The 24099-nt window shown below is 37.5% G+C and overlaps 1 protein-coding gene across 1 annotated transcript in view; it reads left to right on the forward strand.

Moving 5' to 3' along the window:
* CAPZA2 (capping actin protein of muscle Z-line subunit alpha 2) overlaps positions 1 to 23543 on the forward strand; it is a 57905-nt gene extending 34362 nt beyond the window's left edge. The window contains exons 4-10 of the mRNA XM_066262161.1: positions 1648 to 1711; positions 7894 to 8100; positions 10257 to 10336; positions 14682 to 14760; positions 17397 to 17468; positions 21446 to 21508; positions 22154 to 23543. Coding sequence (XP_066118258.1) covers positions 1648 to 1711; positions 7894 to 8100; positions 10257 to 10336; positions 14682 to 14760; positions 17397 to 17468; positions 21446 to 21508; positions 22154 to 22294 — 706 coding nt within the window. The 3' untranslated portion in view covers positions 22295 to 23543. The remainder of the gene's footprint in view (positions 1 to 1647; positions 1712 to 7893; positions 8101 to 10256; positions 10337 to 14681; positions 14761 to 17396; positions 17469 to 21445; positions 21509 to 22153) is intronic.
* Positions 23544 to 24099: the final 556 nt, after the last annotated feature.

The following is a 24099-nucleotide window of genomic DNA, read 5'->3' on the forward strand; positions in this document are numbered from 1 at the left end:
CCTTTCTAGAGGAAACTCAATAGCTAATACCTGAAAATTCAGTGGATGTCTTGCCATCCAGAGTAATCTGAAAAACTTCCAAGTGAATTAGATTATATCGTATATATACAGTATCTTAAATTTTACAATTCTCAATATTTTTTCTGTTAAGTGGAAGAGAATTCTCAGGTTATAGATTAAATAAAATACAGTATGGTCTTGATATATTTTTAGATAATTATTTATACTGTGAGTTTTTCCTACAAATGTATTATATAGCTATATAATATGTTATTTACTTGTATAAGAGAAGAGAGAGGCTTTATTCTTGACTCTATCTCATCACCATTTCCTAGTTCAGACTGAGCAGTGCTGGCTGTAGTTGCTTCACTGCCCAATTTGTTATACATACTGCTGCCAAATTAATCTTTAGAAGTTGTTCTGGGTTCTTTTCTCAGACGATGTCTGTGATTATGTTTGGCCTTCAAATGAAGTAATCATTCATTCTATCATTCAAGCCTTTGATTCAGTTCAGTAAATGTAACCAAATACTTGCTGCATGCCAGGCCTTGAGCATGCTATTCTCTGTGATGTTGGACCTAGCCAGTCTTCTCATGTGTTTTGCCCATCCTGGTCCCTCTAATTAAAATACTCTTTTTTTTTTCCCATCTCTCAATTTCTACAAGACCAGGCACTACCCATTATTTCAAGGGCATTTTTCAGTGTCATATCCATTATGAAATCAGCCCTAATTCTCTTTCTTCTCACCCTTGGCCTCAGCAGAATGTAATTTTTAAAAACATATATTCTCCATGGTGTTTTTTTTTTGGTCATTTTCTTATGTATGTTCTCCTGTGGCTTACTGTCATGTTTGTGTAGTCTCTCTCCTGTTCAGGTATAAGCCCTTTGAGCACAGGGTCATTCTGATTACTCTGCTCTCTCACAGCGCCACCTTTGTTTCCTGGTGTGCTGTTCCCTAACACATGCCTGAATAATTGCATATGTATCTTATAGAGGGCTAACATTTATTTACAGGGTTTTGAATGAAAAGACTAATTATATTAACTAATTTAATTTTCTTTTGCTAAACATTGAAAGTTGGATTATCAGTCATCAGTTTAAAAAATATAAGATCAGCCCTGGCCGGTTGGCTCAGCGGTAGAGCGTCGGCCTGGCATGTGGGGGACCAGGGTTCGATTCCCGGCCAGGGCACATAGGAGAGACGCCCATTTGCTTCTCCACCCCCCCCTTCCTCTCTGTCTCTCTCTTCCCCTCCCGCAGCTGAGGCTCCATTGGAGCAAAGATGGCCCGGGAGCTGGGGATGGCTCTGTGGCCGCTGCCCCAGGCGCTAGAGTGGCTCTGGTCGCGGCAGAGCGACGCCCCGGAGGGGCAGAGCATCGCCCCCTGGTGGGCAGAGCGTCACCCCTGGTGGGCGTGCCGGGTGGATCCTGGTCGAGCGCATGCGGGAGTCTGTCAGACTGTCTCTCCCCGTTTCCAGCTTCAGAAAAATACAAATAAATAAATAAATAAATAAATAAAAAATATAAGATCAGCAATAGAAAATTAGAATTTTAATTAACTTACCACGTGACTTTTATTGACAAGTGAGTTTGATTTTTTAAGGGTATTGAATAAGTAATTTAAGTAATTGGCCCTTTTCTTTTTTAGTGCATTTGCACAGTATAACTTGGACCAGTTTACTCCAGTAAAAATTGAAGGTTATGAAGATCAGGTATGTGTGTATTTTTTGTTTCATTTATAATGGTTAATGTTACCTGTAAGAATTGTGAAGTGATGTAAAAAGACTATTCTAAGATTTTAGACAACAATTGCTTTAAATTCACTTTCCTGTTTTCTGTAGGAAAATAATCTTGTATTAACCCAAAATCTAGGATATATATGTTAGTGAGCTTTATAATTTGGTTGCTATGGAATTCTGCAGTGCTTCATGTGAATAATTTAGCATTTAGTAATTATTAAATCTCTTCTTTCCAAAGCACAAGTTAGAATTGCTAAGAAGAGCTACAAAAGTTCACTAGCATTCTTAACTTTTTTTTTTTTGGTTTAGAGTTACTAATAATTGAACCAGGATTGTATTTATATTGTGCTCTGCTTATGTGAAGCACAATTCATATAAAACAATATGAAGAAGAACTAGTAGGTGGGACAAAGAAAGTGGTTGAAAGTGGTAGCAATTAGTTCTTAAAGGCTAGTTATGTCAGAGCTTATATTTGGCATTATTTATTATGTAATATGTAGTCTTAGTTACAGGGGAAAAGAGACTAGACAGAAGATGACTTAGAACTGAAGGGAACACAGAAACTTAAATATGGAGATGTGCATGTGTAATATATACACATAGGAAAAGCCACACAGTGTTTCATTTTATTCATCTTCTAAATTTATTTTCTTCCTCTCTTAGCAGGGATTTTTTTAAATGTTATAAACAGTGCTGTATTGAACATCTTTGTACCTTTGTGTACATTGACTATTTTCTTAAGATAAATCACTGTAAGATTTGCTGGGTCCAGGTAATGCATCTTTTTAAAATGTTGGGTAGCTCCCAAACTCATTATATGAACTTAGCATCATTTTAATATTTAAATCTAATAAAGACAAAACAAGAAACTACAATAATATCACATATAACTATGAATTTTAAAACTTTAAATATCAATGAGTAGAATCTAGGAATATATCAAAAGAATAATATGTCAAGACTAAATAGAGTTTAACACTGGAGTGTAAGAGTGGTTCTGTGTAAGGCAGTATATTGATCTTCGCACCCCCATAGTCCCAGTTTAGCCTGCTCTTCGTTTGCAATCTCAGATCTGCATCTTTTTTTAATCGAGTTTTATTGGGGGACACTGGTTAACATATACAGGTTTCAGGTGTCCAACTCAGGTCTGCATCTTAAACCTCTTTACTACTTCATAAACCTTGTGAAAGTAAAGTCTTTTGTACTTGAACTCTTTGTTACACTCTCTGATTATTTGTTGTTAATTCAGAATTTTCCAGCCCTTGGAAGGCACATATTTCTGGAGCCTGCATGGGGTTACAGCTCCCAGAAGTGCCTATAACCCTGCCTTGGAGGATGCTTTTTTTCCCCCCCTGCAGAACTGATGTTTACAGAGTGCATTATAAGACAGAACAATTTGGTTTAAATGTTTTGTACACCAGAGTCACTTCTTATTTGAAACAGATAGTAGAGTCCTTCCCAAAACAAACTTTTGCTGTCTTGCATTCACTACACATGTGTAAGGAACAACCTGTGATCACATCTGTACTCTCAAAGCCAACAGTTTGGCTTCCTGAACTATATGTCCACATATTGATAAAATCAACCAGAGATTCCAGCTTCTCTAGGTTGCTGTGTGGGCTCAGCTTAGGCTTAAATTAGAAAAGATGATAACCTGGAAAGGAGGAGTGGAAACCTTGGCAGCACGACAGCTGCTCCCCAAACGACTGAGAAATTATCTGGACTTCACCGGCTATAGACCATCAGAGAGATCTCTAAATATCTGTGCAGTCGGAAAGATACCAAATGGCAAGTGAGCAGGCTGCCAGAGCCAGAGCAGTAGGGCGAGGAGGTTGTGAGGGCAGTCAGACGGGACCTGAGGACAGACACAGAGTGGGGTGACCCAATGACCTACTGATGACCAGGGAGGTCATCAGTAGGGTATCACAACTGTCACACCACTTTTCTCTTTAGCATTCTCATCAAGCTCAGATGAAAGATAAATACTCCCTTTTAGTTTACCTGTACAGGAACCTGTTTCTGGATAATTTAGGCCTGTGCTTCCCAACCAGGTGTGCCTGTGCACGTTTGATAATGTTGGAAGTCAGTCTTGGTTGTTAAGCTGGGAGGCTTTTGCTAGTGCATCTGCTAAGCAGAGGCCAGGCAGGGATGCTGCTGACAGTGTGCAGTATGCAGGACAGCCTCCTTCTACCCAGAATTATCCAGGCCCAGACATTAGTACTGCTGAGGTTGAGAAACCCCGATTTAAGCCCAAGATAGTTTTTCTTTAATTGGGTTGATATTTAGGGGGAAATGGACCTTTTATTTTTTTCTATTTCTTTTTTTTTTAATTGAATTTATTAGGGTGACATTGGTTAAGAAAATTATATAGATTTCAGGTGTACAATTCTATAATACATCATCTGTATATTGTGTGTCAATGTGGATTTTGTTGTTTTTGTTTCTGTTTTGCTTAATTCAATATATTGGTCTTACCTATTGACCAACAAATCAGAGAAAAACCTACGATATATCAGTAGACAGTAAAAAGAAATTTGAAAAATCTAGCAGCTGATTCATTACAAGAACATTAAGTTACATACAAACAGGAAAAAATAGGTTAATAAAAAACCAATAGTAAATATAATCTATAAATAAATAACTTTAATTAAAATAGAAAATTAGCCAGATATATCTGCTATTATTATTTCTAAAAAGTGAAGTTATAGCAAATACAACCAGACAATGAGAACTTTTAAAGTTTTAGAAGAGAAGAACTTGTAGGTGATATGATTTATATATTAGGAAATACTGAGAGACTTTAACCTCTCAACCAAAAAAACTAGACTTAAAAGAATTCCATGAGATGGCTGAATTACAAAACTCCTTAGCTTTCCTTTTTTATAGCAAGTAAGTACTTTAAACTAGAATTGGGTGGAGGGAGTAGAGTTCTATTTTAAATAGCAGTAAAATTATACATTAACCTAGGAATAACCTTGACAAGAAAGAAATAGGATTATGAAGAAAGTGGTGGTTGTCTTGGAATACATAAAACAGGATCCGAACAATGGAAAGGTATACCACCCTTCATTTTGAGATACAAAGTTTAATTATTTAAAAATTAAAATATGATTTAATGCAATTTGATTACAATCTGATAGTTCTTTTAATTGGTCAGAATTTTTATATAAGGTTTAGGTGAAAAAATATATGCTTGGGGGGAAAAAAAACAAGAAAAAATTGTAATAGGAACAGTAGGAATGGTAAGAGAGAATTGCCTTACTAGATGGCACAAGATCCTTTACAACCATGGTGAAGTTAAGTCAGGTTGGTCTTGTGTAGAGTAGACAGGAAGTCAGTAGAGCAGCATGTAGTACCAGGATTTAGTCCCAAAATATCTTAACGTTTTTATATATGATAAGTTTATCATTTAACTAGAAATATAATAAAATATATTGACACAGCTGGTTTCTATCAAGAAAAAGGTAAGTTGAACCTCAGTCTCATATAATACACAGAAATAAATTTCAGGTGGATTAAAAATTTGTAAAATGACTAAAATTTTAAAAACATGTATAAGATTGGGGCAGGAGAGACCATCTTTAATAAGAATGGAAACCCAGAGCCTGACCAGGCGGTGGTGCAGTGGGTAGAACGTTGGACTGGGACACGGAGGACCCAGGTTCGAGACCCCAAGGTCGCCAGCTTGAGCCCAAGGTCACTGGCTTGAGCAAGGGGTTACTTGCTCTGCTGTAGGGCCCCCCCCCCCCCCATCAAGGCACATATGAGAAAGCAATCAATGAACAACTAAGGTGCTGCAACGAAGAATGGAAACCCAGAAACTATAAAAGAAAAGATGGACAGGCCCTGGCTGGGTTGCTCAGTTAATTAGTGTGTCATCCCCATATGCTAAGGTTGTGGGTTTGAATCCTTCTCAGGGCACCTAAAAAGAGTCAACAGTGATGGCATGAATAAGTGGAACAACAAATCAATGTCTTTCTCTCTTTTTTTCTCCCTCTCTCTTTCTCTTCCTCTCTCTAAAATCAATAAGTAAATAGAAAAAATAAATAGAAAAATATTAAAAGATATTTGCTCATAGAGGAACAAATGGCCCACTAAATATCAAAGATATCTAGATCTGTCAGGGGTCAAAGAAATATAAAGTAATGAGATACATGCCCATCAGACTGGAAAAAGGAGCTGTATGCTTATTGATTGTGATAATGTGAAGGGAAACCTATCATACATATAGTAGTCGTAAAAATCTGATCTGTTACAGTCATTTTTTAGAAAACAACCTTTACCTCTGTCCTCACTGCTGGGAATCTATCCAAGAGAAATAGAAGCATCCAATGGAAATAAAAGTATCAGTATGTTAAAATATATGTACATCAACATTTTTAATGTATGTGCCCTTACTCCCTCCCAACAAGGAAAACAACCTGGAAATAAAGAGATAATCCATTAATAGTGGAATGGTAGAATAAATTGTCATACCCACGTCACAGGATATTATGCAGCCATTAAAAATAAGGGTGAGAGGTATACCAGTTGACTTGGAAGGATTTGCATAAGGTATTGATGTTGAAAAAAGCCAGGTGCAGAAAAATGTGTGTGCGTGCATTTTATTCTATTCATATAAAACAATGACCTCCCCCCCCAAAAAAAATCCTATACAGTAATCATGTTTAAGTATATATAGATATGTATGTGTATATATGCATATATTTTTATTCAGTGAGAGGAAGGGAGGCAGAGACAGACTCCTGCATGCACCCCAACCAGAGGAGGGGAGGCAGAGACAGACTCCTGCATGCGCCCAGACTGGGATCCACCCAGCAAGCCCACTGGGGCAGTGGTCCCCAACCCCCAGGCCGCGGACCGGTACTGGTCCATGGGCCATTTGGTACTGGTTCGCAGAGAAAGAATAAATAACTTACATTATTTTCATTTTATTTATATTTAAGTCTGAACGATGTTTTATTTTTAAAAAATGACCAGATTCCCTCTGTTACATCCGTCTAAGACTCACTCTTGACGCTTGTCTCAGTCACATGATACATTTATCCATCCCACCCTAAAGGCTGGTCCGTGAAAATATTTTCTGACATTAAACCGGTCCGTTTCCCAAAAACGGTTGGGGACCACTGCACTAGGAGATGATGGTCTGCCAATCTGGGGTTGCTTTCTTGCTTAACAACCAAGTTTTTCTTAGTGCCTGAGACTGAGGTTATGGAGCCATTCTCAGCTCCAGGGGCCAACTTTCTCCAGTCGAGCCATGGCTATAGGAGACTAAGAAAGAGTGAGAGAAGTGAAAGAGGGGGGGGTGGAGAAGCAGAGGGTGCCTCTCCAGTGTGTCCTGACTGGGAATCAAACCCGGGACATGCACACGCCGGGCCAATGCTCTACCACTGAGTCAGCCAGTCAGGCAGGGCCTGTATATATTTTTCTAGGTAGGATTATATGACTAAAAGAAATTTAGAAGGATATATTGTTTTCATGATTAACATCAGAGAGATGGGAAAGTCCTGACATAGATAAGGAGTCAACATTTAGGAGAGTTGCAAGGGGAGGAAAAGGAAAAATTTAAAAACAAAGAACAACATGTCAAATTTGTGCATGTGTAATTAAATGTATGTATATAAATAAATTACATTTCAAAAAATGTGGAAGTCAATTGAAAATAACTGTCAGTGATTGGCTTATAAAAAAACAAGAGGACAACACTTAACAGTGAATGAGATCATTGGCCCAGGAGCGTGTAGGATGCTAAAGAGCAGTCTCATTGGATTGAAACCATTTTTATAAACACTCTATTGGAGGTTTTCTTCAGATCCTTGACTTGAGGAACTGGAGCCTAATAACAAATAGTAAGCTGTTCATGGTTCTCAAAAAAAACTAACTCCAACAGTGTATTAAAAGATGCATTTTTTTTCCACTGGAAGCTGGAAATTTCATTAGGTCAGATACACTGATCCAAGCTGAGTGAGAGAAAGAAGCCTTACTGTCTTGTCTACTCTTTTGAAGTGTTATAGTTGTGCCATATATTTAAACCTGTTGTTTGGAATAGACTTACAGTTTTAAAGAAAATGTTGAAGTGAATGTATATTAATATATGTCATTATTTAAATACTATTTTAAATACTTTTTTCCCAAAATTTATTGTACCATTGAAGGTATTGATAACAGAACATGGCGACGTGGGAAATGGAAAATTTTTGGATCCAAAAAACAGAATCTGCTTCAAATTTGATCACTTAAGAAAGGAAGCAACTGATCCAAGACCGTATGAAGCTGAGAATGCAGTTGAATCCTGGAGAACTTCAGTAGAAACTGCTCTGCGAGCTTATGTGAAAGAGCATTACCCGAATGGGGTCTGCACTGTACGTTACCATTGTGCACCTTTCTCCTGTCTTTGTAAATGTGACTGCTTTTATGACCTCCTGAAATTTACAGTAACTTACAGAACTGACATTATATAACTTGACATCCTTTTTATTTCTTGAAGTAAATGCTTTTAAGAACGTTTTGTTTTTTGGTGGGTTTTTTTTGTATTTTTCTGAAGCTGGAAACGGGGAGAGACAGTCAGACAGACTCCTGCATGCGCCCGACCGGGATCCACCCAGCACGCCCACCAGGGGCGACGCTCTGCCCACCAGGGGGCGATGCTCTGCCCCTCCGGGGCGTCGCTCTGCCGCAACCAGAGCCACTTTAGCATCTGGGGCAGAGGCCAAGGAGCCATCCCCAGCGCCCGGGCCATCCTTGCTCCAATGGAGCCTCGGCTACGGGAGAGGAAGAAAGAGACAGAGAGGAAGGAGGGGGTGGGGGTGGAGAAGCAAATGGGCGCTTCTCCTATGTGCCCTGGCCGGGAATTGAACCCGGGTCCCCCACATGCCAGGCCGACGCTCTACCGCTGAGCCAACCAGCCAGGGCCTATTTTTTTTTAATTCTAAATGGTGAATATATATGATAGCCAAAAGTGGAAAAATGCTCTACCTTTAATGAAATTCAAGTAGGATTTCGCATCTATTCATTAGAGGAGCATGATTATGATGAGATTCTTTAAACTCGTGTTCATGACATGTCTCAATAAGATCAGATCTAACTTATTTATTATGTGAAGAAATCTTAGAACAAACATAACTACTTAGAAGAGGAATTATGTCATGTTTTAAAATAAAATTACTTATGTTTTTTTACTGTTCTTTCATAGGTTTAAGCTACTTTTATGTTTCCAGGGTAAATATGTTAGAAAGCAGGAGAGCTTAATTTTCCCTCCATAGCATTGTTTGTGCTTCTGTGATCTCTGTAGACAGTGATCTTTTAAAATGCTAGTTAGATTACGAAAAGCCTCTGCTTAAAATCCTTCCGCAGTTTCCCATTGCACCTAAGATCAAGAGTCTAGGCTTCTGAACATGGCTTTCCTTTTTGTGTGTGTGTGTGTGTGTGTGTGTGTGTGTGTGTGTGTGTGTGACAGAGACAGAGAGAGGGTCAAAAAGGGACAGACCGAGAGGAAGGAAGAGGGATGGGAAGCATTAATTCTTTGTTGCAGCACCTTAGTTGTTCATTGATTGCTCTCTCATATGTGCCTTGACCGTGGGCCTTCAGCAGACCGAGTAACCCCTTGCTCAAGCCAGCAACCTTGGACTCAAGCTGGTGAGCTTTGCTCAAACAAGATGAGCCTGCACTCAAGCCGGCAACCTCAGGGTTTTGAACTTGGGTCCTCTGTGTCCCAGTCTGATACGCTATCCACTGTGCTACTGCCTAGTCAGGCCTGAACATGGATTTCAAGGCCCAATGGACTTGGCCTCTGCGCACCTCTCCTACCTGAGGTGACCATATATCCTAGCTTTTAGTAATATGGTCAATAAAACCCTGTTTCCCTCTCAGAAGTTTCCTGGGTAAGATAAAAAGTTCATATGGTCCCCTTAAGTATCTAGCTCTCAATAATTTGAGAGATTTGGCAGCATAACCTAAAATACCTTATAAATTCTTCGAATTATAACCTTCTTGATTAGTATTATTTTGGAAGGATAATTCAAAAATAAAGGTGTTTAGGTTTAGTTAGTCTGCATTTGTTTCTGGGGAATTGAAAGGCACAATTTATTCATTACTTTTAAAGCAGCAGGCAAGAGGTAAAATAACATTGTCATAGTGTCTTAGGCACGCTCTTAACAACCTGTCTTAGTTATAAGTAAATTAACTTTTTAATGACTAGAAATTGCAGTCTCTAAGATTGTGAAGTAAACAAAGATGATGATCACAATCTAAGTCCACTTTGTATTTCATGCAAACAACCAGACAAGTGTGGTATGTCAAGGGATGTTTATGACTACTTCAGAGTACAGTTTTACTCAGTAAATTATATTTTACTAATTGTGAGTTCTTGTGTGATCCATTGAGAATCTGTGGTTAAGTATACATATTTGAGTGTTAAATGTTACTGCCAAAGCGCTATACGATTTTCAGTATTCTTTAGATGTTTAAAATTGGACTGTCTTGGCCCTAAATTCACTCTTGTGTTTTCTTTGTCATTAAGGTATATGGTAAAAAAATAGATGGACAGCAAACTATTATTGCATGCATAGAAAGCCATCAGTTCCAAGCAAAAAACTTTTGGTAAGTTAAAATTTTTGTGTATTGGGGAATTTTGACATTATTATATTCTTTGTAAAAGGTTCTTGCTTTATTGATTGGGCCTATACCTTGTTTGTGATAATTGACTAAGACCAGTCTAAACATAAGTAAAACTTTAGCCTTTTTATACCCAGAGATTCCACTTCTGAGTATATATCTGAAGAACCTCAAAACACTAATTTGAAAAACTATATGTGCCCCTATGTTCACTGCATTGCCAATAGCCAAGATAGGGAAGCATCCCAAGTGTGTAACAGTAGATGAGTGGATAGAAAAACTGTGGTACATATACATGATGGGATACTACTAGGCCATAAAAAAGGATGAAATCAGACCATTTGCGACAGCATGGATGGCCCTAGTCTCAACCCAGTAAGTCAATCAGAAAGACAAATACTGTATGATTTTACTTACATGTGGAATCTAAAGATCAGAAGAAATAAAATTGAAACAGACTCGTAGACACAGAGAGAACTGATGGTTGCCAGAAGGGAGGGGGTTTGGGAGACTGGGTGTAAGAGGTGAAGGGATTGAGAAGCACTAATTGGTAGTTACAGAGTAGTCACGGGGATGTAAGTACAGCATACAGAACATAATCAGTAATAACTGTGGGAACTATGTATGGTGCCAGTGGGTATTGAAAATACTGAGGGGGAACATGTAAGCTTGTGATTATCAAACTACTAAACTGTACCTGAAACCAATACAAAATAAAATTGAAAGAAAAAAAACACCGTCAGCCTTTTGATCAGCTGTCACCAGCCTCATTTAAAGGCAGCAGTAAAGCCACTGATAGTGCAGAGAGCGTGGGAGTGTCGAGTGTTGTCAGAGACCAGCAGGCAGCATCCTACAGGAACATGTGTGCCCGTGAGCTGACAGTTTAGAGGCCCATATGCTCATTCTGAGAGGGGTTGTTTCTGAATGAGACTTACATGAGGGAGGAGGACAGAGGTAATTATAAAGTGAAGAATTATTTTTTGTGTGTGAACTTGAGATAAATTTCGTGTGGGGTACCTTGTGGCTGGTTAAGCAATGATAAGTCCAGAATTAAATGAAATCTTTATCTTTATATTCCCCTTTTTAGTTAATACATGCTACGGTCATCGGAGTTAAATATGGTCATAATATTTGCCTTTTGACTATGTTAGTCTTTGACTTGTTAGCCAGGTTGGTTGGTGCTCCTCAAGGTGTCCGTGACCCCTATGGACCAGTTTGGTCTGTGGCCCAAGCCTGTTCCACTGCTTAATCACCTCAGACCTACATGCAAGGTTACAGGTTGACCGAGAACATTTGGAGGAATGCAGATACATTCTCACTGAAGGAAAATCAATTTCATATGTAAATGTACACCTTAACAACAAGCTACCGTCACTTCAAGATTCTGGTACACGAAGCTACTTTTATGGAGTTAATAGAAATGTAGTTTTTCTGTTTTATAGTTAAAAATTTGTAGCATTTATGTACCGGCATCCTAAAGAAAGAAGTCTGCACAAAATTACTATGTATGCTCTTTGTGCCAGGATATGTATAATATAAAATCAGTAAGTCTTCAAAAATATAATTTATTTGAGCTTTAGCAAATGTAAAATGAAGATAATGTCTGTCTTTAAGTTGTTGTTTTTTTCACTATTTCACTTTACATACCTGAATACTTTTTTTCCAAACTACTCACTATGAATATTATATCATTGAAGGTAAAAATGATTTTCACTTTATTGGAAAAGGCAAAATTTATATGATATTCCAAAGTGCTAAACATCACATATCAAAATCTCAGTAAAATCTAAATACTTTGATATGAAGAAATATACTTCAACGAGCCTAAAATAGAGATAGAATAAAAATTAGAAAATAGGAGACCTGGCCGGTTAGCTCAGTCAGTTAAGAGCATTGTCCCGGAAAAAGAAGGTTGCAGGTTCAATCCCCGGTCAGGGCACACACAAGAAGCAACCAAAAAACACATGACTGGTGGAACAATAAATGCTTTCCTTTCCCCTCCTCTCTCTTTTCTTTGCTTCCTCTGCCTCTCATTCAATAAAAAAATTTAAGCCCTGGCCGGATAGCTCGACTGATTGAAGTGTTGTCCTGGCACAGAGGTTGCCAGTTTGATTCCTTGGTCAGGGGACATACAGGAGCAGTTCCATCTTCCTCTCTCTCTCTCCTGGCCTCTCTCTTTAAAAAAAAATACACACACACAGAGTTCCTGCATGTTTTGCACACATTTCACTAATCACATTCTCTTTTTAGTCTCTACCGTTTCCCTAATGTCTAGCAGTATTGGCATTAATAAATGTTTGCTGAATGAAGACACATTTGTAATTCCAGCATTAATAGAAGAAAGGCAAGAATATAATTAAAGGCTGGAACACCTAACTGTTGGGTTTACACCATTGATGAAAGGGTGCTATCTACGCAGGGTAATTTACTATCACTATATAATAGTCTTTGGAAGGAACTTTTAAAATAGTTCTCAAATTGGTACCATTACTTGATTTGGAATTTTTTTTCTTTTTATGATTAGTGATATGTGCATATTGTCATAATAAATCTGAAATGTATATACTTGGACTTTCTACTAGCGCCTGATACTAATACCTAAATAAAAGGAGTAACATTTTTTGGAATCACAAAATAAGATGGATAGACCTGGGTTCTTTCTACCTGAGCTTCTATGGATAATTTTGGATGAGTCACTAAAATCAAGACATACCACACAATTATCTATTATTTTGTACATAAAACATAAACAGTGTTTTAATGATAATGTCTTTTAGATGTTAAGTGTTAATGTTGGTTATGAGAGTATCATCATTCTGCAGATTTTCATGTTGAACAGAACCCAGAAATAATTTTCTACCAAAGCCAGTAGTGTTCTACTAGCCCTGTGATTATTTTAGAAATGTAGCCTATTCAAAAAAACTAAACTTAACAGATCCAGATTTGCATATCAGAATGTCTTTAGCATGCAAAGAGCAAGTAAAGGTCAGAAGAGAAGGAGTTGCTGTGGAAAGGCTGTGGGTGATGGGGATGGAGGATGAAATTCATTACCTGGGAGACAGACATGAGTAACTGACATCACAGTTTCCTACCTTGATGAATATATATTAGTCTGTTATACCAAAAATCATTCAGGAAGTGTGAGGAAGATGTGCCTTTTATGTAAAAACTTTAAATCTAAAATTGGAAAGGGGCAGGAAATCGGGGGGGGGGTGCTTGTTTTTACAGAGACAGAGTCAGAGAGAGGGATAGATGGAACAGACACAAACAGGAACAGAGAGAGATGAGAAGCATCAATTACCAGTTTTTCATTGTGACACCTTAGTTGTTCATTGATTACTGTCTCATATGTGCCTTGACGGGGGGGGGGGGGTGGCGGGGGGGGGGAGGCTATAGCAGACCGAGTATCCCTTGCTCGAGCCAGTGACCTTGGGCTCAAGCTTGTGAGCCTTGCTCAAACCAGATGAGCCTGCGCTCAAGCTGGCGACCTCGGGGTCTCAAACCTGGGTTCTCCGCATCCCAATTCGATGCTCTATCCACTGTGCCACCGCCTGGTCAGGCAAGAGGGGGGGAAATCTATGCTTATAATTCTTTATAGCCCTTCTCTTTCTAGATATAAAAACTTCCTTAAGAGTATGTATTATGCCTGACCAGGTGGTGGCGCAGTGGATAGAGCGTCGGACTGGGATGCGGAAGGACCCAGGTTCGAGACCCCGAGGTCGCCAGCTTGAGCGCGGGCTCATCTGGCTTGAGCAAAGAGCTCACCAGCTTGGACCCAAGGTCGCTGGCTCCAGCAGGGGGTTACTCGGTCTGCTGAAGGCCCACGGTCAAGGCACATGTGAGAAAGCAATCAATGAACAACTAAGAAGTCGCAACGCGCACAACGAGAAACTGATGATTGATGCTTCTCATCTCTCTCCGTTCCTGTCTGTCTGTCCCTGTCTATCTCTGCCTCTGTAAAAAAAAAAAAAAAAAAAAAAAAAAGAGTATGTATTATTATTATTTTTAAATTATTTGGTACTTTGTATCACTCACTGGATATTAAACTGCATTGACTATATTTATGAAAGCCCCTGATAATCTGAACCTCTATTAATTTTATTCCTAATTAATACAAAGGTGAGTCAACTGAAGAAGTAGCTTAAAATTGTTCTTTAAAAGTAGTTTGTGTGTTTTAGTTTAATGAGTGTCCAGCATCCATCCCCCACATGCTCTTATAGTGTAATGTTAATTTAAATCTGGAACTTAAAATTTATTCAAATTATTTTCCCTACCTATTTACAACTTCTGTTTTTTTGTTTTGTTTTGTTTTTTTCTCTTTATTTTTAAGGAACGGTCGTTGGAGGTCAGAGTGGAAGTTTACAATCACTCCTTCAACAACTCAAGTGGTTGGCATCTTGAAAATTCAGGTATAAAATTGAAGGAATTTGTTTACTAACCTTTAAATTATTCTGAATTGAAAAATAGTTGATTTATAAGTTTATATTTTACTTTCATAATATACAATAACCATTTCTTTGAGGTATGTGAAAAAACAAGGAGTGCTGATTTCATCTTGTAAATAAATAACCTTGTAGTTCATTCTCTAGTCATCAAAAACCTGCAAGTATAGCTGACAGGTTCTAAAAACACAGCTAAAATTAGGCGATGTTATTTGGTCTGCTCTTTATGTAATTTGTTCACATAAGCATCTTCTGTCATCTCATTTGCGTGCAGTTGGGTGAAGTATGATATGTGTGTTTAGGTCTAGAAATAGATGTACTTGTATATATTATATGTATACAGTACCTATGTATATATGAGTATCTTCTGTACTCATTTTTGGCTTATATGAAACCCATTAAAACTGAATTCTTTGACTTTTAATTTAAGCTCAAATTTATATCAAAGAGTATTTGATAACCAAGACCAGGCATTTCAATATAGATACTACTAAAGAAGTGAAAGGAAAATACTGACTTATCTTTTTCTGTCTTGGTTCACTCATTTATTCAGTACATTTGTTGATCAACTATCATGAAAGGTGTGCCAAGAACCAGAAAGGTATAAAGATGAATTAGGTGCTGCTGCTCTATCATCTGGCTCTTAATACACATTTCTAATTGCTAGTCCTGTATCCTATTACTTTTATGTCTCAGTGACTGTCCCTTAGAGACTAGAGAAGTGAGGTTAAGAACCTGGATTTTATTTTATTTTTTAATTTAGAAATTAAATTTAATGGGGTGACATTGCTCCATAGAACACATTGGTTTCTGGTGTACGTTGCCATAGAACACAAACTATCCATTGCTTTGTGTGCCCATCACTCACAGTCAGACTACTTCCCGTTACCATATATTTAGCCCCCTTTACTCCCCTCCCTCTCCCTCTGGTAACCACTTCACTTTTGTCTGTGTCTATGAGTCTTAGTTTTATATCCCACTTATGAGTGAAATCTTAGCTTTTTCTGATTTACTTATTTCTCTTAGCATAATGTTCTCAAGGTCCATCCATGTTGTCACAAATGGCAATACATTATTATTTCTTATGGCTGAGTAGTAGTTCATTGTATATATGTACCACATTTTCTTTATCCAATCCTCTGTCAAGGGACACTTTGGTTGTTTCCATGTCTTGGTCACCGTGAATAATGCAGCCATGAATACGGGGATACATTTGTCTTTGCATACCAATGTTTTTGAGTTTTAGGGGTCAAAATGTCTCATACCCAGTAGAGACATTGCTGGGTCATGTGGTAACTTAATTTTTTGAGGAACCACCATTTTATCTTCCATAATGGTTGTACTACTTTACATTCCCACCAACAGTGAATGAGGGTTCCATTTTCTCCACAGCCTCTCCAACACTTGTTATTACGTTTGAATCCTAGTTCTGCCAATTAATAGTTGTGTGACATCAGAAAGTCATTTAAACTCGTTTCCTCATCAGCTAAAAAAAAAACAAAACAAAAAAACAACAAAAAAGCTCATGTGATTATTTAAAGATTAATTACTATGGACAAAATGGTTAGTATAGAGGCAGACAAAAAGCGCTTAATGGTAAGAGCTATTTTCGCTGACATTCTGCCCTTCAGTTAGGTGTCAGCAGCTCTTGCCTGGACAATTTGTAAAACGCTGCCCCTGTTGGACCAAATCGTCTGAGAGCTAGGATTGTCGCATACACATTTCTATCTTCAGCCCTTAGCATTGTGCCTGGCCTATAGTTGTTACTTTATTTTATTGAATTGCTGAACCTTTTGCCATTTCCTAATCCATTTTTTCATCCTACCATTAAGAAAGATGATTTAAGTTTACATCTGGATGTTACTTGCCTGCTTACAACCACTTTACACTGCATTCTCACCTACTAGATAGCCTAGACATATTTACACGGCATTCAAGGCCCAAAGCCGACTTGTTCCCTAGCTATAGAATTTCTCCAGCCACACCTCTCCCGGCCTGACCTCACATGTTCCATCCTAAGTACCTGCTGTTCTCTAAGCTCAGTTTCCATGTCTTCGGTGACTTGTCAGTCATTTTGCTAAACCCAGGCACATTACCTTTTTTCTGAAATCTGGAGTATTATGAATATATTTTTTACATACCTCTTACGAGGTCAGGGACTGTCTTTTTAAAAGCTACCAGTCTCTAGAACCTTTTTAGTAGGTGGCATATTTAGTAACCTTTCAACTAATGTTGAGTGAATAAATTCATGTCTTTGAATTTGAGTACTTAAATGACTGGTGGAAGTACACAAAAGAGGAGCAGTGTTGGGGAGGGGGTCCTGTGTGCTTGATTTTGGAAATCTTGCATTTAGATTCCAGCAGAAGGTCTGTGCCGTGGTCAGGTCAGTGGAGGGCTTGCCTGTGCAGCTGCAAGGCTGCTACCTGGACTGCTCACGAGACAGGACGGGAAGCCTTGCTGGGCTGGGAAGGGCCAGGAGCTCCCTGGAGAAGCTCGGTCAGAGCTGAAATGGTAGTTGTCGGCATTGATGTGACTGTGGAAGCCATGGGGATCTGGGCGGTTCCTGCCTGTAATACTGTTTCTGTAATTTCTCTTTTTAATAGGTTCATTATTATGAAGATGGTAATGTTCAACTAGTGAGTCATAAAGATATACAGGATTCCTTAACAGTGTCTGTAAGTAATTCTAAAATAAAACGGAAACAGCCTCCAACTTCTATAAACCAGTACAGTTTTGGAAGTAACATTTGATGTAATATTTCTGCTTCAGATTAAAATGTTTTCAGATAGATTAAAGATAGTAAGTAATGGAAATTGGTACCTTTTTTAGTAGCTTTATTGAGATACAATTCCTACACTATTCAGTTCACCCAGTTAAAGTATAAAATTCAGTGTGTTTTTGTATGATAACAAGATTGTACAACAGACAATACTAAGTTAGAACATTTTTGTCCTCTAAAAATCCAGTACCCATTATCAGTCACTCCCCACCCCACCCCCAGCAGCCCTTCCCCCAGACCACTCTCAGGCCTGGGCAGCCAGCAGTGGCTTTTCTAAGGACTTGCGCATTCTTACCTGTGATGTAAATGGAATCCTACAATATGTGGTCTTTTGTGACTGGCCTTCTCACTTATAATGTTTTCAGAGCTCATCCATGTTACAGCATATATCAATATTTCATTCCTTTTTATTGCCAAATGATACTTCTTATACCACACTTTATTTAATCTATTAATTAGTTGCTGAACATTTGTGTTGTTTTCTACTTTTTACTGCTATGAACCTTCATGCATCACTTTTTGTGTAGATGTGTTGTGATTTCTATCTGGTGCACACATGGCAGAGGAATTGCTGGGTCCTACAGGAGTTCTGTGTTTCATTTTTTAAAAACTGCCTATTTCCAGAATGGCTGACCGCTTTACATTCCCATCGTTGTATATGAGAGTGCCAGTTTTTCCTCGTCCTCACCAAAATTTATGTCTTTTTGGTTATAGCCGTTCTTCAGTCTATATGAAATGGTATCTCATGTGGTTTGATTTACATATTCATGATGAATAATGATAATGAGCATTTTTTCATGTATTTATTGGTCATTTATGTATTAAAAATGTTCAGATCCTTTGCTTATTTCTTTTTTTTTTCTTAATGTGTTTTTATTATTGAGTTGTAATTGCTGCTTATATATTCTGAATGTAAGTCCTTTAAAAGATACATGATTCACAAATATATTCCATTCTATATATCTTTTCACATTGTTGGTAGTCCAGTGCAGAATAAAACATTTCTGTTTTGGTGTAGTCCAATCTGTTTTTTCTTTTGTTACTTGTGGTTTTGGTCTATTATAGAACCCATTGTGTAATCCGTGGTTATGAAGAGTTACCTTAATGTGTTTTCTTATAAGAATTTTACAGTTTTAGCTCTTAAATGTACGTCTCTGATCCTGTACCTAACCTTTATGTTTGTATTGTATGCTTTTTCCCCCTCTGTCTGCTGGGATTGTGATGTAATGAAGTTCTTCTGAAGTCCAGCTTTCCGTTGTCGAGAAACTTGGGACTTGGTTTCACGTTCTTGCAGTGTGTTTTCACACCTTCTTTCCATTATGTGCAGCTATTCCTTTGTGGAATTTCTTTGCCCTAAGGATGTTAATATAACATTACTGTGACATTTTTGCATAAACATTTGTGCTGTATACCCAAAAGTGCCAGTATATTTTAAACATCAACTACTGCTATACAAAATTAGCTAATTTACAAATGCAAAGGAAAAGTTCATTTTTAATTTAAGAAAGAATTTGATTTAACATTAAAAAATATGTATGACTGTGTTAAGCCAAATGCTGCCTGAGAGAAGAAAGCTATGTTTTTTAAGTTGACATACTCTTCTTGCAAAATGTGCTTGTAAAAGAAACTAATAAATATCTAATATTCCATGAGACATTGTTTTCACCTGAAGTATAAAATTCACTGTGTTTTTGTATGTAGCAAGATTGTACAACAGACAATACAGTCTAAGTTAAAATAGTTTTGTCCTCTAAAAATCTGGTACCCATTATCAGTCACTCCCCACCCCACCCCCACCAGACCTTCCTCCAGACCACTCTCAGGCAGTCCATACCCATTGTTTTGGGTATAGTTCTATATCATGAGCATATGTGCAGCATTATTTGCTTAACAGGATACTTGGTTATTATATTCCTTGGGAAGCTTAACGTTGGGCAAAGATTCTTCTTAAGAGACATTTATTTATCAACCGAATTATAGACTATGGAGTTGTGAGAGATGGTTATTTCAGTAATTAAACTGAACTCATATATCATATGTCAGTTTGTGCTGACTTTTTCTGAATGTGTTACTTTTTTTTTTTTTTTTCATTTTTCTGAAGCTGGAAACAGGGAGAGACAGTCAGACAGACTCCCGCATGCGCCCGACCGGGATCCACCCGGCACGCCCACCAGGGGCAAAGCTCTGCCCACCAGGGGGCGATGCTCTGCCCTTCCTGGGCGTCGCCATATTGCAACCAGAGCCACTCTAGCGCCTGAGGCAGAGGCCACAGAGCCATCCCCAGCACCCGGGCCATCTTTGCTCCAGTGGAGCCTTGGCTGCGGGAGGGGAAGAGAGAGACAGAGAGGAGGGCGCGGCGGAGGGGTGGAGAAGCAAATGGGCGCTTCTCCTATGTGCCCTGGCCGGGAATCGAACCCGGGTCCTCTGCACGCTAGGCCGACGCTCTACCGCTGAGCCAACCGGCCAGGGCTGAATGTGTTACTTTATCTTACAGGGTTTTTATTGTTGTTTTATTGTTTTTGGACAGAGAAAAATGCACCCATTATAGAAATATATATGATTGTATGTGTAAATGTATATATAGTTACCCTTAAACAGTGCTGACCTTCTTCACATTTTATAACTTTTGATTCCCCAAAATTTAACTACTAACAGCCTCTGTTGACCAGAGAAGCCTTAGTAGTAATATAGTAGTTGATTAACACATTTTATATGTTACATGTACTATATCATATACTGTATTCTTACAGTAAAGTAAGCTAGCAATAAGAAAACATTAAGAAAATCATAAGGAAGAGAAAATACATTTACAATGTTTTCTCACTGTAATTCAGTTAATACAGTGTGTATTAATTGAAAAAATCCAAATATAGGTGGATCCAGTTTAAATCCATGTTGTTCAAGGGTCAACTATAAGTAATATACATAAAGTAAGGTATTTGAGAATTTTACTTTGTTTTATACAAAAGTCTAGATTTCTGTTAAATTTATAGTTAATAAAAAGAAAAAATCCATATATTAGGAAGTTAAAATAATTTCCTAGAAAACACTTAAACAGCACAGTAAATTCACTTTAAATTCCTAATTGATAACATTTTTTAATGTATTATGGCAGTAAATATTGTTCAGTAAGTTCAACAATATTTAGATATAGTCATTAATTAGGAAGTTATGACTAATGTCATACCATAAAGATTGGCTATTAGAATGCATGTCAGGTGTTAGAAATGTATTTTTCAGCAATGTGTTCAAACTTTTCTTTCCTTAACCATGAAACACTGAGACTAGCCCCATTTGATAGTTTTTAAAAATATTTTACCTAGCCTGACCAGGCTGTGGCACAGTGGATAGAGCATCGGACTGGGGTGCGGAGGACCCAGGTTCGAGATCCCAAGGTCGCCAGCTTGAGCGCAGGCTCATCTGGCTTGAGCAAAAAGCTCACCAGCTTGGACCCAAGATCGCTGGCTCCAGCAAGGGGTTACTTGGTCTGCTGTAGCCCCACGGTCAAGGCACATATGAGAGTGCAATCAGTGAACAACTAAAGTGTCACAACGAAAAACTGATGATTGATGCTTCTCATCTCTCTCTCAGTTACTGTCTGTCTGTCCCTATCTATCCCTCTTTCTGACTCTCTCTTAGTCCCTGTAAAAAAAAAAGAAAAAAATCAATAAAGAAATATATATATATAAAAAATATGTATTTTTGCCTAGTTCCCCTTGGACTTAAGATTATTTAACAGTATTTTCTCTTGATTTATCATAATTTTCATCTATTTATTAAATAATTATTAACGATACATATATAAGCATACCTATTTTAGAATAATAGTGGTATAGTTTTACTACTTTATTCACTGTTTTGTTTTTTATTCAGAATGAGGTGCAAACAGCGAAAGAATTTATAAAGATTGTAGAAGCTGCAGAAAATGAATACCAGGTATGATTTTTAAAATTCTTTTTTCTGTAGTTGCTTATAAATAAATGACACTGAAATTTTAATCTTAGTCATAAGCCTGAATTTTTTTTATTTCAGTATAATATGTCTTTTGTGGGTGTGTATACGTTGTTTGCTTATTTGATTTTAGTTCAAACTTGTGTAGTGTAGGCACACTCAGAGTATTGGTCAAAATATGTCAAGATTGTAAATGGTTAGGAATCCTGATCAGCAATTTTAACTTAGGAGATGTTTCCTAAAGCATTTAGATTACGTGTAGTCTGCCTAGATCCTATTTCATTTTGTCCCTCTTTTTACATTCTTGAACATCAGCATTTAATTTGTGGATTGGACAAATTTTCACTCCTTACAAACAATAATTTATGAAATTATTCTGAGTGGATAATAGTAAGATAGATCCAAATGAGGTTTTACAAATGTTAACTCTTGTTTACAATTTTATTTCATTGAATTATTCAAAATTATAAGCTTTTTCTTTTAGTTGCCTTTAAAGCCATTTTGGGGTGTTTATCTGACTTTCAAAAGGAGTGAAACAGACTACTTAACGGTTTTTCCTAAAAATCTGTGTGTTTTATAAATGGTTCTGTTTCTTTTATTTCTTTAAACTTTTCACTACTATTTTCATAGACGGCCATCAGTGAGAATTATCAGACGATGTCGGACACGACGTTCAAAGCCTTACGTCGACAGCTGCCAGTCACACGCACTAAGATCGACTGGAACAAGATCCTTAGCTACAAGATTGGCAAAGAGATGCAGAATGCATAAATGAACATTGCATGATCGGATCAGTGTAGTGTCTTTGCATTTTTTAAAAATCATTGCAGAAGTATTCAGAACTGTCAAGCTACCCAGTCAGATGGGCTGTTGCCATTTAAATCACTGTAATTAGTTTGGTTAGAGCACAAAGCTTAGCTAATCAACCATTATTTTTCATTTCTTTTGTTCAAAGAGGATTGAAAATCAGTTTAGTTTAAATATATTTCACTTTCTGTTAGGCCTTTCTTATTATGAAGAGATGATGATTTCTAGTTTAATGTTAAAAGTTTTTGAAATGTTTCAAAAATATTTTACTTACCATAACCCTAAAATTGTTGTCTTTTGGTTTTTGAAGTGTGTAACTTGATACTAGCCCAGTTCTATTTAATGGGGTCAGTAACGGACATTTTGGTTTAAGGTGGTTGATGATTTGGCCGTATACGCTGCTAAAGAAATTGTCTGCCTTTTCCCCTCACTTCTTCCACTTATGTAAGATTGAGATTAAGGGAAAGCGTTTTCTATATCATTTGTGTTTAAAGCTTTCAAGGTGGTTATTTAGCTAGCTTAGTGTTTAATTAAACTTTTTTTAAACAAGGCCAATGTCTAATGCTGTTTTCAGATTCTGGAATTAAATGAAAAAACATTTCAAAAATGCATTTAATGCTTTCTTTCTTGTGACAGTTACACAAATTAGCTTGAATTCCATATGTCCCTGAGTTATTTTTATCATAAAGCCACAAATGTATTATAACAAGGCAAATTGTAATATATATAATCCTGAACTCATGACCATGTCTCAGTTGATTTTTTTCTTCTTGGATTGTAAAGTACTGAAATTCAGTGTGACATTAAAATGAAAATTTTCTTATTTATTTGAGTAGAAAATCACTTATCAGTGGATCAATATATTATTTTAAAATACTTTAATGTGATTCTTAATTGGTTGTACATTAGAAAATCTGGGAGTACATAAAGTATGCAGTTTCAGTCTAAGTTTTTTCATCTTTCTGTGCATCATATGCATGTTTGTAACATTTTAAAAACTACACTGACTGATGCTCCAGGGATTTCAAGCCTGTGGTGATTGTTAGTATATACTGGAGGCAGCGGGTGCATTGTGGGTTCATCATCGAGCACTGCTTACTGCAATGAGGTTCTCTTCTCACAGACCCTGCAGACATCTGGGCTTGGAATGTTTTTTTATTTTGAATCACCTCTTTTATTATGTACAATAAAATATTTCATTAGCTTGATTGTATAGATTTTTAAATTTTTCTCAATGAAAGCATGTTAATTTCTTTTTAAAAATCACTGTTGAGGCCTGACCTGTGGTGGCGCAGTGGATAAAGCGTCGACCTGGAAATGCTGAGGTCGCCGGTTCGGAACCCTGGGCTTGCCTGGTCGGGGCACATGTGGGAGTTGATGCTTCCTGCTCCTCCCCCCTTCTCTCTCTCTCTTCTCTCTCTCTCTTCTCTCTCTCTCCTTTCTAAAAATGAATAAAAAAAATAAAATTAAATTAAATTTAAAAAATAAATAAAATAAAACTCGAGAAAAAAATCACTGTTGAGCCTGGCCTGTGGTGGCGCAGTGGATAAAGCATCGACCTAGAACGCTGAGGTCGCTGGTACGAAACCCCAGACTTGCCTGGTCAAGGCACATATGGGAGCTGATGCTTCCTGCTCCTCCCTCGCTTCTCTCTCTGTCCCTCTAAAAATGAATAAATGAAATCTGAAAAAAAAATTAAAAAAAAATCATTGTTGGGCTTTGAAAGCATTGAAAATATAATATGAAATTATGACATTTTTTGTTAAATC

The sequence above is a fragment of the Saccopteryx bilineata genome, chromosome 2, assembly GCF_036850765.1.
Source record: "Saccopteryx bilineata isolate mSacBil1 chromosome 2, mSacBil1_pri_phased_curated, whole genome shotgun sequence".
Taxonomy (NCBI): domain Eukaryota; kingdom Metazoa; phylum Chordata; class Mammalia; order Chiroptera; family Emballonuridae; genus Saccopteryx; species Saccopteryx bilineata.